At 43.2% G+C, this 13,123-nt stretch overlaps 1 protein-coding gene across 1 annotated transcript in view; it reads right to left on the bottom strand.

The window, feature by feature from the left end:
* Positions 1 to 13,123, bottom strand: part of DDAH1 (dimethylarginine dimethylaminohydrolase 1) — a 51,189-nt gene that overhangs the window by 11,727 nt on the left and 26,339 nt on the right. The window contains exons 2-4 of the mRNA XM_042873572.1: positions 4,769 to 4,868; positions 3,555 to 3,628; positions 2,857 to 2,976 (exon numbers count right to left, since the gene is read on the bottom strand). Coding sequence (XP_042729506.1) covers positions 2,857 to 2,976; positions 3,555 to 3,628; positions 4,769 to 4,868 — 294 coding nt within the window. The remainder of the gene's footprint in view (positions 1 to 2,856; positions 2,977 to 3,554; positions 3,629 to 4,768; positions 4,869 to 13,123) is intronic.

Genomic DNA, 13,123 nt, shown 5'->3' with positions numbered 1-13,123 from the left:
TGCACACGTGAACATGCTACTCAGTCTTTGATTCACAGAAATACACTGAAAACTGGCATAACTGATATATTTTTTTAAACGACAGACTGCTAGTTTATCTTGTCAATGAGCACATCCTCTTCAAAATAAATCTGTTTTCCACTGTGCCTTGATTAATGGTGATATCTACTTGACGGCTAGTTATCAGCATCATTTCATCAGTTTATCCAAAAAATATTTTTGGCTACAACAGCTACATTTATGCACTGCAACATGATTAGCCGAGCTGGGCAAAAAGCCTTAATCAGAACGATGAGTTCTCAGATTAGTGCTGGCTCAGGTTCAAATTGCAGCTCTGAGCAACCAGTATTGTACTTGAATTTTGCTCATGTTTATAAACACTCTATACAAGAGTAGGGTTGTCTGGATATCTGCAAACTCCATCAGGCTGCTGCTCACGAGGTGTTTTGAGCCTGAGCCTGAATATCTGGGATTGTGCATATTTCACAGGGAAAGATGCAGGGCACTTTCCACCCCAGACTAAATCAATCTCACGGCATCAGGAACATCAGACCTTTTCAACCAAAGCCATTTGTCATAAATTCCTCAGGGCAGAGCAGAGGCTGGGAATGTACTCCCAGAGCTTCGTGCAGCGATTTCTAATGAGACAGTAACTTCCACAGCACGTTCAAGTGAACAAACAGACTTGCAGCCACTGCAAGCCACACGGGGATCCACAGGACTGTCCTCCTGTTTCCTCCTGTTTGAGAGGAGGCTCCCTACCTCCGCTCACACTCACTGCTCATCAGAGCAATCAGGCTGCTATCCTATTCCCTCATAGCTGTCAGGCTGCAAATCTAAGGCAGCCAGGATCACACTTTCCCCTCCTCCATAATTCAAGCAGCATCCTGCAGGGGAGATCCTGAGCAGATTTGAAAAGTTGGTTTTATCTCAGCAGGGCACTAAGATATTTTAAATCCTCAACTGTCACAAGAGAGAGAAGGAAAAACAAACAACAAGTCTCTGCTGAGCTCTGATGGAATAAATGATGCTGTTGGGAAATGTAAAGTCCTAGGATTATGCCCATGAAGGGAATTTATAAAAATTGGTAGGTAAATATGCAAGAAGAAATCGCTGCACAGCAATAAGAATGAGAAAGTTTTCAAGCTTCCATCTTGCAGACAATTACAGACGTATCAAAGTAATAAGCAGTTTGCAGAAGCCAAGGAGGTGTATGCACCACAAATGCAGGATCGGTTCCAAAGCTCTTTAGGATGAAGTGATGTTAATATCAGAGCTACATGTTACTCCCATAGTACACATTCTGTATGGCACAGATTCAGATGGGCAGCCTTGGGCACCAATAGCATTGCTGATTTTTAAAATAAATTTTGTATAATTAAAGCAAGAGACATAAGTCAGGTTGAGTAAGGTGCCTTTCAACTGAGGACTGCAGAGGGCTTTCTCACTCCAGCTAAGCAGAGCTACTTCCACTCCTCCCCACGTACAGCTGATTTTGTCCACGCATTAGTGATGACACTGCATCACTGAGGCTTCTGCAAAACTGAAGAACAATGCATGTACTTATATTCTTATTTAGTGGCAAAGTAATAAGTGTAATCAGAAGCTGAAAATGTGGGACTTGCTGTCATCACCAATAAGTAAATTTTGGTTAAATCTTTAAAGGCAAGTACTGATTAAAAAAAAAGCTCCAGTGCTTTCAGACACACTCTGATTTACCTGCATATCAAAACAAGGAGCACAGGATGGCAGGACCCAGTCTGTATCACAAACTCCCTCAAGCTTCACATCGGGTAAAGCCATGGCTACACTTTGCTGTTTTGGTGCTTCGGCACAAGCTTCTGCTGCAAAGCATCAGTGCCTGCGGCTGTGCTATCAGGCTGGAGCAGAGATGCTAATCTCTCAGGTTACCTACACATGTAACGAGATTCATGGCCTCAGGCACCTCTGTGCCCACATCTCCAAAACGCTCTGTACACATGCAGGGGAAGCCACTGAGCTCAGTACAAACCACAGCAGCAATTTCCCATGAACCATGACAGTGGTAGCGCAGTGCTGACCTGCTGCACAGTGTGTTACTGGCTAGCAAGCCTGTCAGCAAAGAGATCCAGATTCACAACCTCACTTCAAACTGAACTGTTCAAAGCCTTGAGAGAAGGGCAAGGCTCAGGTGAACAGTTCTCCCCACTTTCTGCTGGAGCCTCACTGCTATGACACGACATCCTGATGGGATCCGATAGGAAAAAGCAAAATGAAAGGACCTTGACTCTGCAGCCACCTGGTGGAGGGATGGGGAGCTCTGGCCCCCAAGCCCTGTGGCTGCAGTGACAGAATTATTTTACCCTGTGAAAAATGCACACATGGGCCATTTGTACAACTGGGTCTATTCCACTCTCCCTCCTCCTTCCATATCTTTTACATCTTCTCTGGCAATTTTAAAAGCCACATGTTCTCACAGCAACACCTGAAGTAAAGACAGAACCACAGAGTGGTTTGGCTTGCAAAGGACCACGGGCTTCACTTTCCGCTGGAGCAGGTGACTCTAATGTCCCCTACTGCTCTGATGATATCTTCTTCCTGCCTCCTATCAACAAATTGTCACTTTCAGACAATAGAAGTGTAAATAATAACCCACGTATTCCATTTTATAAACTAATGTACGTAGCTTGAGCTAAATTAATATCACTGTTCTCTTACCCAGTATAAACATACTCTCTGGCTTGTATATACAAGGTAGGCACCGATTTCCTCTTTCATTGATGTGCACATATTTAAAACCCCAGCATCCTTGAGCAGAGATTAAAAACTAACCAACCAAAGTTTGCAGTTTAAAGAAAATTTTCATTTGCTCTTTACCTTGAGGGCTTTCTGTGCAGCTTCACTTGACCCGATAGCAATCAGATTTGGCCCAGCCATGCTGCAAAAACTCTTCAGATGCAAAGAATCATGAACAGGGACTGTGGAGACAGCATAATCCTGTGTGGGAGCAGAAAATGGGTACTATAAATATTTTTAAGCTGTCCTATTTCCTTAATTATATTGAGACATTCCATAATTAATCGTGTTCTCTACAAATTAACAATAGCAATGTATCCCAGAGCACAGTGTCAACTGCTTATGTATGACATACCCCTCTGGACCAGCTTGCCTAATCTTGTGCACTGGAGTAAAATCCAGAGCACATTTCAAACAGTACTGTTATTGCAGCTGTGAAGCAATACGTTACAATGTGCAATCAGACGGTACGTACATAAAAACTCTCCAGGGACCTGCATTAAGAACAAGGAGCTGACAGATGAGAACACTAAGAACATGTCAATATCCTTTCAGTCTCCTACTACCCAAGTTACTTGTATGCAATGATTCCCCATTTCAGATGCAACTACACTATACTAAGTCAGAGGATGCTTACACTTTTTCATTTTTTTTCATTAATTTCTACTTTTTTAAAAGAAATTGTAAGAAAACCATTTACAAGTATGACAAGCATCTTAGCCAGTACAATTTTTCAGAGGACAACTTATACTTCCTGTAGCACAGGTCAACCTACAGACCTTAAATGTGTCAGCCAGAATTTCTGCCCCACGTTGATTTGTCCGCTTGGAAAGGCCTACAAAAAATTCTCTGCCTAGAATGAAAAAACAAGGAATGAAACAATTACAGATTTTATTTTTTAGCAGCTCCAGTCAAACAAACCAGTTTCAAAACCAAACAAACAAAATCAATTTCAAAACCAGGCCAACTTTAGAGACAATCTGAGGCAACCATTAATGGATATAATTTCCTATCTTTCCCTTCTTAAGCTGAACCATAAAACTCAGTTCAGGAGTACACAACCTACAATCCCAAGCTGATAATGTAAAGCAATTATCTTCTTCCACACAACAAGTTTTGCTGGAAACACAAACAGCTTCCCCTCCTAACGAAGTGCTCATGGAGCCAGGCAGGAGAACAGCTGGGCTGGATTAGCACAGCTCTGATGGGCACTTCCCCCTTCCTCTGAGGTCTCCTCTGGCCTCCAGACAGCTCTGCAGGCACCGACTCCAAGGGAAATGGGCCAGCACAGGACCTGCACCATATTAGAAAGACCTTCCTCCTCGGCCTGCCACTTCTGGGACCCTTCCTGTCCCCCTGTGACCTAAGACAAGCAGCCAGCCTGCTGTGATGCTGATCAGAATGAACAGGCTCATTCGGCACAGGTGGGAGCAAGCGTACATGCAGCTGATGTGAGAAAATGCCTAATGGGTTTAGTGATATAAAAAACACTGTCAGTATCTTCACCTTTGAAGTCAACCATGCATAAGAGTTGTCTAGCACATGACATCTGGCAGGCAACTCTGCCGCTTTCTCCATAAACTAAAAGGCGTTTTTTGTATTTGATTCACTGAACCAGTGACAACTGCCTGCATCAAGCTTCACAATTCCTGAAAATGAGTCCGTGTGAGCATAGCTGCTTGTAATAAGAAATATGAAACAACTGCAGGCAGCTGACTATTGAAAGCATGTTTCTTATTGGCACTTTACAAGCTAAAATAAAATTTGTATGCACAGTACCGTTCTTTGTACTGTGTGTACTGCTGCTTCATTTATTCAGGCATTAGACAGGACACTGAGGGCTGCACTGAAAATTAATCTCTCCGCTACCTACGTGACATTTAGCAAACAACTGATTTAACAAGCCATACGAACAACACTTTATTATGCAGACAACAGATAACATGCTGTCTTCTAAGCAGAATATTTAAACAGCAAATTTACTACACTGTACCTGTAAATAAGACGTCTCCACCATCCAAGGTTGCATTTTCATCTACCATCTCTACCATGTTGAGGTTAAGACTTTCTAGTACTCTCTTCATGGCTTCAACCTGTTCAAGAAAAAGTTGTTTAGAACACCCTTTGCTTGTATCATTGAAAAACTTAAAATAACCTACATGAAATATTAATCTTTAGTAAAAACAAAGTTCTGTAACAAACCAATTGCCAGCTTGACAGCAGAGCCCCTCATCCCTCACCCACCACAGCTCCCAGACCTCCTGAATGGGGTGCCAAGCAGCCAGGGTTGGGCCATCACCTTTGCAGAGAAACCACATCCAGTGGTACATGTGGTCCAAAATTTATGTTAACTCCAGTTCTCTCCTGCATAGCAATGCTCTCTCTCGCAAATGCTTGTCCCTTAGATTTGAGCAGGAAAGAGTAGTGCCAGAGAAGTGATGTTCTCTCCTTCTGCCACACTCAGGCACAAGACACAGCTCTGTCAGCCACAGAAGCAGAAGCTCTACCCTAGGTCTCCCCCGTCAACCAGTGAAAGAAACTGGCGTCAGTAAATATTCATTTTCCTTATAGTTTTCCAACTCTACTGAGTGCCAGTTCTCTCTGCATCATGGAGCTACTACACCAGAGAACTTCAAGACTTTCCATTTCTGTGTGTTCTTTGTGTGGATTTCACTTCTGCATGTTGTCTGTGCAGTTGTTTGCTGCTTTGCAGGCTGCTGTCAGGAGGTAAGGAATGCACCAGGGACACCATCTTATCTTGGATTTAATTTGATCTCTGAAGCTGACTCTTTACCGCATTCATATTTCACAGTTGCTCTATAGGCAAAGCCCAGGACAGCCTGAGGTTGAGCAGGATGAAGGCAGGTCCGTGGGCCACCTGTAGAATGCCGATGAGTTACACTGAAGGCAGAACCACGTGTTCTCTCTGGGACCAGCAAGATTTCTTTTTCTGATAGCAGAAGACCACAAGAGAAAGCTCCCAGCAGCTGCCTAGCCAGAGGTTGCCCTGGCCCCTGCCCATTGCCTGCATGTGGACTATGCAGCCTTTCCTGCACTCAGAGGATGCAGCAGGCATTTCAGCCTCCTGCCATAGACCACCACAAGGCGTTGCCCTGCAGAACGAGTGACCACATGCCTTGGCTATTCCTGGTTACCAACACAAACAAAAAGGAAAGACTGCTTCATTCTCTGCACCACCCACTACTATAGGTGGATGTGGAGTATGCATAGCCGCGTCTGTCTGTACCAGGCCTTCAGTCACCTGTCCGAGGCACCTACAGACCACAGCATTGCAACAACGTGAAACACTCGCGCTGCCTTAAGAAGTGACCCGGATGCAGTCAGCAGTGCACCTCAGCAGAGGTAAGGGGGGGAGGAAGCAGTGAGAGAACAGGAAGGTGGGTATAGTCAGCAGGGCTGGAGCGCATCTCCAGGCAGGTGCTGCACACAAAGGTGCCTGCAGCTCCCTGGGCACGCAGTACTCAGCCACACACCGTTAGCAGCCCCTATCTTGGAGAACCAATTGAGCAAAGCACCCAGCAGATGAGGATAATGGCAGGTAAATGCTGACTTGGGGTTTGTCGTTTCAGCCATACGTTTTAATTACCAGATGCTGATTACAATTTAACCACCAGGCTATGTCAGAAATGCCTTGAATTGTTTCCTTATTTAATTTGCAGAGGTTGATGCAGCTGCGGCACAGACATTAGGGAAAGTTATCACACCTAAAAAGTTGTCCAGAATCACAGAAAACTGCTTTAATTTGCTCGGTGATTGTTCCAAGTTTTGAAGATATACATATACATGATGCTCAAGATGATTTTCTCCAACAGTTGAGCTCATTTTAACTTCTGAAACCACATTTAAATTAAAAAAAATGACTGCCACATAAATAGTTGGATCTTTTTTCCACCATGGGTGTTAATGCATTCATGTCTTTGGCTTCACGTTTTGTAGAGCTTTTAAGCAACCAGCAGAAATACTGGGAGACTTAATTGGAAAGTAACGTTCACACGGTTGGTGACATATGCTAAGAGTATCTTTCAATATCCACAGCTTGTGTAAAATAAAAGTCTCAAGTTACTGGGGTTTTTTTGTTTGTTTGCTTTCTTTCTATGAGCAGCACCAGGATCTTCATTCAGTAGAAGCAGAAATGAAAAAAGAAGCACAAAGAAGACTGAAGGGAAGACCTGACATTATTGAAAAGACTGCCAAGAAAAGAGAATTTGTAAATACAGAATTCTGGAAAAATAAAACCAAAACTTACAGCCCTTCTGCCTTTGCAAACAGCTGAGTCACCTGCACAGGGAGAGCACAAACAGGCATCATCCTACCATGACATTTTCAGAGCAATATTGCAGCCTTGCATAGGTTCTCCCATGCAGCATGTTCAAGGTAAATGTTAGCGATCAAGGACACACGGCTGTCTTGGAGACCAAGCATACCGCATCACTGAATGACTGAGCTGATAGCTACTGCAGTCCACACAAGCTGCTTGTTTGTATCTCGTTACTGCAAAAGGGAACTGGGAGCATGGCTCCATCCTTAAGCCTTCGTGAGAGCACTCCCAAACCAGGAAGGATTGCTGTCACTTTTAACACAGCTCCTACCCAGAGAAAGCATTAAGATGCCATCTCTGGCTAACGAGGGACAAGTGATTGCTACCCTGAAGTTAAAAATAGGGAGGCAGGGAACAGGTTTGATTTATCCTCCTTGCATTTCATTCTCCCAAAACAAATGATACCAGTTTTTATGAAACATGGACCCTTAAGGCATATGGGTGTGATTTTATAAGAAAGACAAAGTCACAGAGTTAGCTTTGATTTTGAACAAACCACCACCTCTTGCTTTTTTTCCCAGGAGAAAAGTGAAAAAGGTGGATGGACAAAGTTCTCTGTGAAGCCACACTACCCAGGAGACAACAGTAAAATACCTTCAGTATTTAGAAATGAACTGACTACAAGCATATTCACAATGAGGAAGACTTGGCTTTTTTTTTTTTTTTCTTTTTCAAAGCAGACGAGAAGAAAAGTCACCTTCCCTTAATCTATCTCCTTTATTTGAAAAATAAAACCCCAGGTAGTCAGAGTTGTAGCACACAAAGAAAACACTCATCTGTATCGTTTAAGATTTCTGTATCATATTATCTCAGGTCAGCTTAAGGTTTGTAACACAATATTGGGTTTTATTGTAAATGTACCCATTAGTACATCAGTTGAGTGTTAAAGCTTGTATGCTTTGTGTAGTGATATTTTTTCTAATAAGCACATTCCTGGTGTGAGACGGGATGTGTCTAATCCATAACAAAGCTGATGGAGAGACAATGGACTTCAGCCAGCTCAGTTCTGTTTCAAGGAAAGAGGACAATAACTGCATTTGACATTTATAAGAATCTAATTTCCTCGTGCTTTACAAATGGAGCTCATTACTCTCCAGACTGCTGGTTCCACCAATTATTGTAACTGATGTGCCGGGATTTTTCCTTCTCTATATTAGTATTTGATGCACTCTCAATGAAGGCTGTTTCCTTAATTATTTACTGGTATTCTGTGCACTAACCACATTATGAGATTCATGCAACTGACAATATGAAGGATCTTTTCAAAGGATGGTGGAGACAAGGAAATGACTTTGCAAGAGGGGCCTGAACCCAGCGCTGAGCTACAAAGCATGGGCTCATTCCAGCAAGAGCACCCCAGCAGGAAAGCTGCCTGGTTAACACCTGGGCTGGCTACTGGGACATAGGCATGGCTTCCCCAAGGTTCCAAAATGCCACTGAGTGCAGGGGTACCACTGGATGTGGGCAGAAGCTGTGCGTGGTACAAAGGAAGTATTCCTTAATGACTGCAATTACCCATCTGTCTTTGTCTCTGAGCCTCTGAGTTTTTGGTGAAAGGGGAAGATGTCTACAGATCTGTTTCAAACAAAAAGATGCAGAGAGATTCCAGGGCTGCAGATCATCCAGTGAACTACTTATTAAATTAGGTTTCTAAAATAGCACAGTTCAGCTTTAAGTGCTAACAGCTTGGTTCTCTGGAGACCACAGCCTTCACTAAAAGGCCTCACAGCCCAAGGAACACTACTTCACTGTCTCCTGTAATTTTACATCCACCATCATTTTCTCTGGTGTGGTAAATTACAATTACTGGGTTTCAGTCTCCACTTCATTGTCTTTTAAACTATTATTTATAGCTATGCCAAGCAAACGTCAGACTCAATATATTCAAAAGTTATATTTTGATATCTCTGAGGTGACTGTTTCGGGAGCCATTAGTTCTGAGTTCACAAAGTTCTGCTGTCAATATATAAAGCATTTTTCAGCAAGTCTCTGAGTGAGAAATATAAATAGGGATGGACAAATCTGGAGCCAGGAAAGGGTAGACTTCAGCTCTGCAAAACCAGATACCAATGTTGGTCATGATCCAGATCCTAGCCTGTCTGCATCTGCTCAGCTGGGAGATGAGAGAAGTATGTCTCCTGCTGATGATAAGCACTGTCATTCCGGGCTTGCAGAGAATAAAGAAAATAAAGCAGCAGTGTAATAGTTTTGAGCTTTTTTGAAAAGAGAAACCCACTACCGGTTGTTTTCTCACTTTAAGTAAGTGAGATACATACCCTAGTGTATACTGATCTCAGAAATCAGTGGGATGCGGGTTATGGAAGAGTTTCCAACTCCTCTTTCCAGCTTTGGTCCCTTCTCTGCTGACACCAGAAATGGCCCTGGCTCTTGGGATCTTAGCTAGGAAACACAGGAACAAGATGATGCTCCAGTGCATCCTCTAAGCAGATCAAACCATAAAAGCACTACGTGCTGGATAAGTAACATCAGCTCAGTCCCAGCAAGCAGGACCCAGCACTGCATGGTAAGGACACCCTGTAGCTGTTACCACCTGTGCCAGCTGAACTGCAGTTTGCTTTGACAAGTGATTCAGGGATCTCCTAGAAAGTGGAAGGTAACAAGGATGATAAAGGGCCTGAAGCACCTCCTGCATGAGGAAAGGCTGAGAGATCTGGGGGATGTTCAGCCTAGAGAAGACTGAGGGGATCTGATTGATATTTACAAAAATCTGAAGTGCAGGAGGCAATTGGGTGAGATCAGACTGTTTTCAGTGGCATGTAGTGATGGGATAAGGAGTAATGGCCAGAAAACAGAATGTAGGAAGTTCCATATAAACATATGCAAGAACGTCTTTACAGTGGCAGCGATAGAGCACTAGAACAGGCTGCACAGAGAGGTTGTGGAGTCTCCTTCTGTGGAGATATTCAAGACCCATCTGGACACCTACCTGTGTGACCTGCTATAGAAAACCTGCTTTAGAGGGGGACTGGACTCTATGATCTCTAGAGGTCCCTTCCAACCCCTGCAATTCTGTGATTCCCCTTTCCATGCAGCAGGGACTCTGTGTGGCCTCCTCCCCTTTCAGGAAGGGGGGGAGATGTGAAGACCTGCAGCAGTCAGCTGCACAGCAGCATGTTACGGGATGACATAGAATAGGGATGCTCCTGAAGCACCCCTATGGATTCCATCCAAACATCACATCTCTGACAGCTCTTTGGCAGCACAGGAGGAGAGCTCCAGCCTGGCACATTTCAGGAGGTCCTATGACCATCCCCTCCCCCAGGTGCCCTAAGTGCTGGTGCCACATCTGCTTGCACATATACTTGCATGCACCAATGCAGCAGGCATCTCTAATCTCATGCCCACTCTCTGGCAAAGAAACTGCAACAGGATGACTCAGTAAGAAAAAATACATAATATGGATATTTCTCATGAGCGATATTACAGGATTTCAAATCTTTATAAAAAAAATTGCATTTGGAACCTGGTTGTTTTAAGTACTTTTTCATGACAGCCATGAAAATAGATTTATGTAGATATAAGACGCAAGCGAAATGACCAGAAGTAATCCAGCAAGTTTCTACAGTCATCAGATGGAACACGTTGTGGAAGAGCTCTACCCTTGGTCACTGTCACTCCATTAATTTGCAGCATCTTCAATGTAGTTACATTTGTACATACAGTAAAAAACACAACTAAATTGGATGCCCTTGATGTTGTGCTTTCACAGCTAAGCAGAATTGAAGTGCATGAGAAAACAATACATAGCTCACCAGAAGTAAAGTATGTCTGCCTCTGCCCTTTCTCTTAGAACACTTTGAAATGTAGAGACACCACTTCCCACAAGGCAGGAGCCAGCAAGCTGCTTACTTACTAGAAAAAGGCTGAAATTTCAACCCACAGCAAGTAGAAATAATTTCAATCAGAAGTAAATTGTTAACAGTGAAAGAATGTTTAAAAAGATTGAGATTTAAAATCACTAGGAAAAAAAAAAAAAGGCTCACTAAGATAGGCATAAAATGAGGTTAGTGGAAAAGTTTAAGCAGCGTGAATGCATTGTCACAGAAAAACAGCGAAGATTTTGCTGGATAAAGATGATGACATGAAATTTAAGTCATACGCTGGCATGCTGAGAAAGTAACGTTCTAAATACTTTCTGCTTACAATTACAAAATGATCAATTGTTAAAGGTTGCACAGAGAAATATCTTCCACTCTGCCTGGACATGCACAGTGGGCCAAGAATGCACCTGGATAAGCCAAGCATTCATTATCTCCCAGACACTCAATATCCCATAATACCCACAGTGGCTGCCAGCTCCTTGTCCACTGTTGACCACACGCCATGTGCCCCATTTCACAGCTGAAAAGTATTTAAAATTCATGAAGCTTGTTGAAAGCTCGACTGTCACATTCTGCTCATTCCACAGGGTATGGGAAAGCCGAGCAGAAGGGACATTTCAGCTGGGGCTATTATGGCTCTTGAATAACCAATATTCTATTAAATTGCTAATAAACCCACTTGAAGATAAGTTGATCACAATCAAACCATACAGTAGCATTCCTTTCCTTTAATGCAGAGTTGTCAGGTTTCACTCTGTACTGTACTCCTGTTTCTGTGCCATTTGTTCACGACTTGACACCGAGCATTCATGATGCTTACTTTGTCCCAGGCCATCTAAATGCCCTATTCTAAGGAGGCTGAAAGATCTTTGGCAAGGATAATACTCTGCTTATTTTAAGGTAGCAAGCTCTTTTTAAAGGAAAATCTACACTAAAGAAGTAAAAAATAATTATACCTCAACCAGTATTTTTTTTGTGTGTGTGTGTGTGTGTGTGTGTGTGTAACCTCTTGAAGGGGTGCTCACAGCCTGAATGCAGCAGTAAATACCACTGGGGCTTTCTGCAGAGGAGCAGCCTCTGGGGCTCCCATGCACCCGGTCAGCTTGGGTCTCGTCTGCATTTTCATTTCAGCAATTCATTTCCTCCCATCTTCACTGAATCTTAATTTTAACAAAGAAAATAAATATAAAAGACTTCTTCTAAAGACTCTCTAAGAGTGTTTGTTTTGCATTAAGACAGATTTTGCTGAGATTCCTCAGTTAATTGCCAAAATACTGGCAAAGCCCACTACCACCTTCTGATCTTGCTGTGAACATACCGTTTTGCCAAGAGGACTCCAAATCTTGTAACTTCTAACAGTGAAAAGCATATCCATCTCCTTCTGGAAAGTGGATTTATAAGTTTCCATTTCTATTAAGTAATGCTGCTCTGCTGAGAAGCAGCTCCCACCCAGCTCCAGCCCGGCAGGGCCTGGTGGCAGTTGTTCCCATTCAGCTCTGAGCCCTCCTGCAATCCAAGGATTTCAGCTGCATGAATGGCAGAGGACCATCATCAGGAAGATCTGTCCTACCTCGTTTGTCAGCTGGGGAGCCACAGAGAACACCCAGCGGTTGCTACCAGGCCCGTGCTGCCATATGCCAAGGAGGGCAGTGAGGAGAAGCAGAGTCCCAGAAGCCAGCCCAGCTGTAGGAACAGCGACCATCTTCACAGGCAAAGAAAACGTTTTTGTTCACCTCCTGTTCACTCAATAACTGGCCTTTCACCGAGAAACATCCCTTGTTATTTTATAACGAGGCCACAGGCAGAGGTTATACTAACACAGAGCTTTTCCCCCCTCTAATACAAGGTTTCATTCATGCTTTTAGAGAAGTTGACAGTCTTATTTTAGCAATGCTAACGTATCTTGTAATGTGCCTGAAGCATCAAGACAAACATAACAGCAACTGCAGAAAATACAAATTCTGACCATTTTCCTTCTCTCAACTAGTTCCAGTAATGTCCTACTGACTAGAAATAAAAGCAACATCTGAGTAGGAATACAGAAATTTGCTGATACTCATAAAGTGGAATCAAATCCTAGAAGACATACCAACCAGTCAGAGAAATCAAAATTAATACATCTCAGTGCCAATAAGCAAACTAGAAGTCATCCACTGAACAAATTGGC

The sequence above is a fragment of the Lagopus leucura genome, unplaced genomic scaffold (assembly GCF_019238085.1).
Source record: "Lagopus leucura isolate 7727_CA_CO unplaced genomic scaffold, USGS_WTPT01 Super-Scaffold_100009, whole genome shotgun sequence".
NCBI classification, from domain to species: domain Eukaryota; kingdom Metazoa; phylum Chordata; class Aves; order Galliformes; family Phasianidae; genus Lagopus; species Lagopus leucura.
Note: the sequence above shows the minus strand (reverse complement) of the source record. Positions and strands in the feature narration are given on the sequence as shown.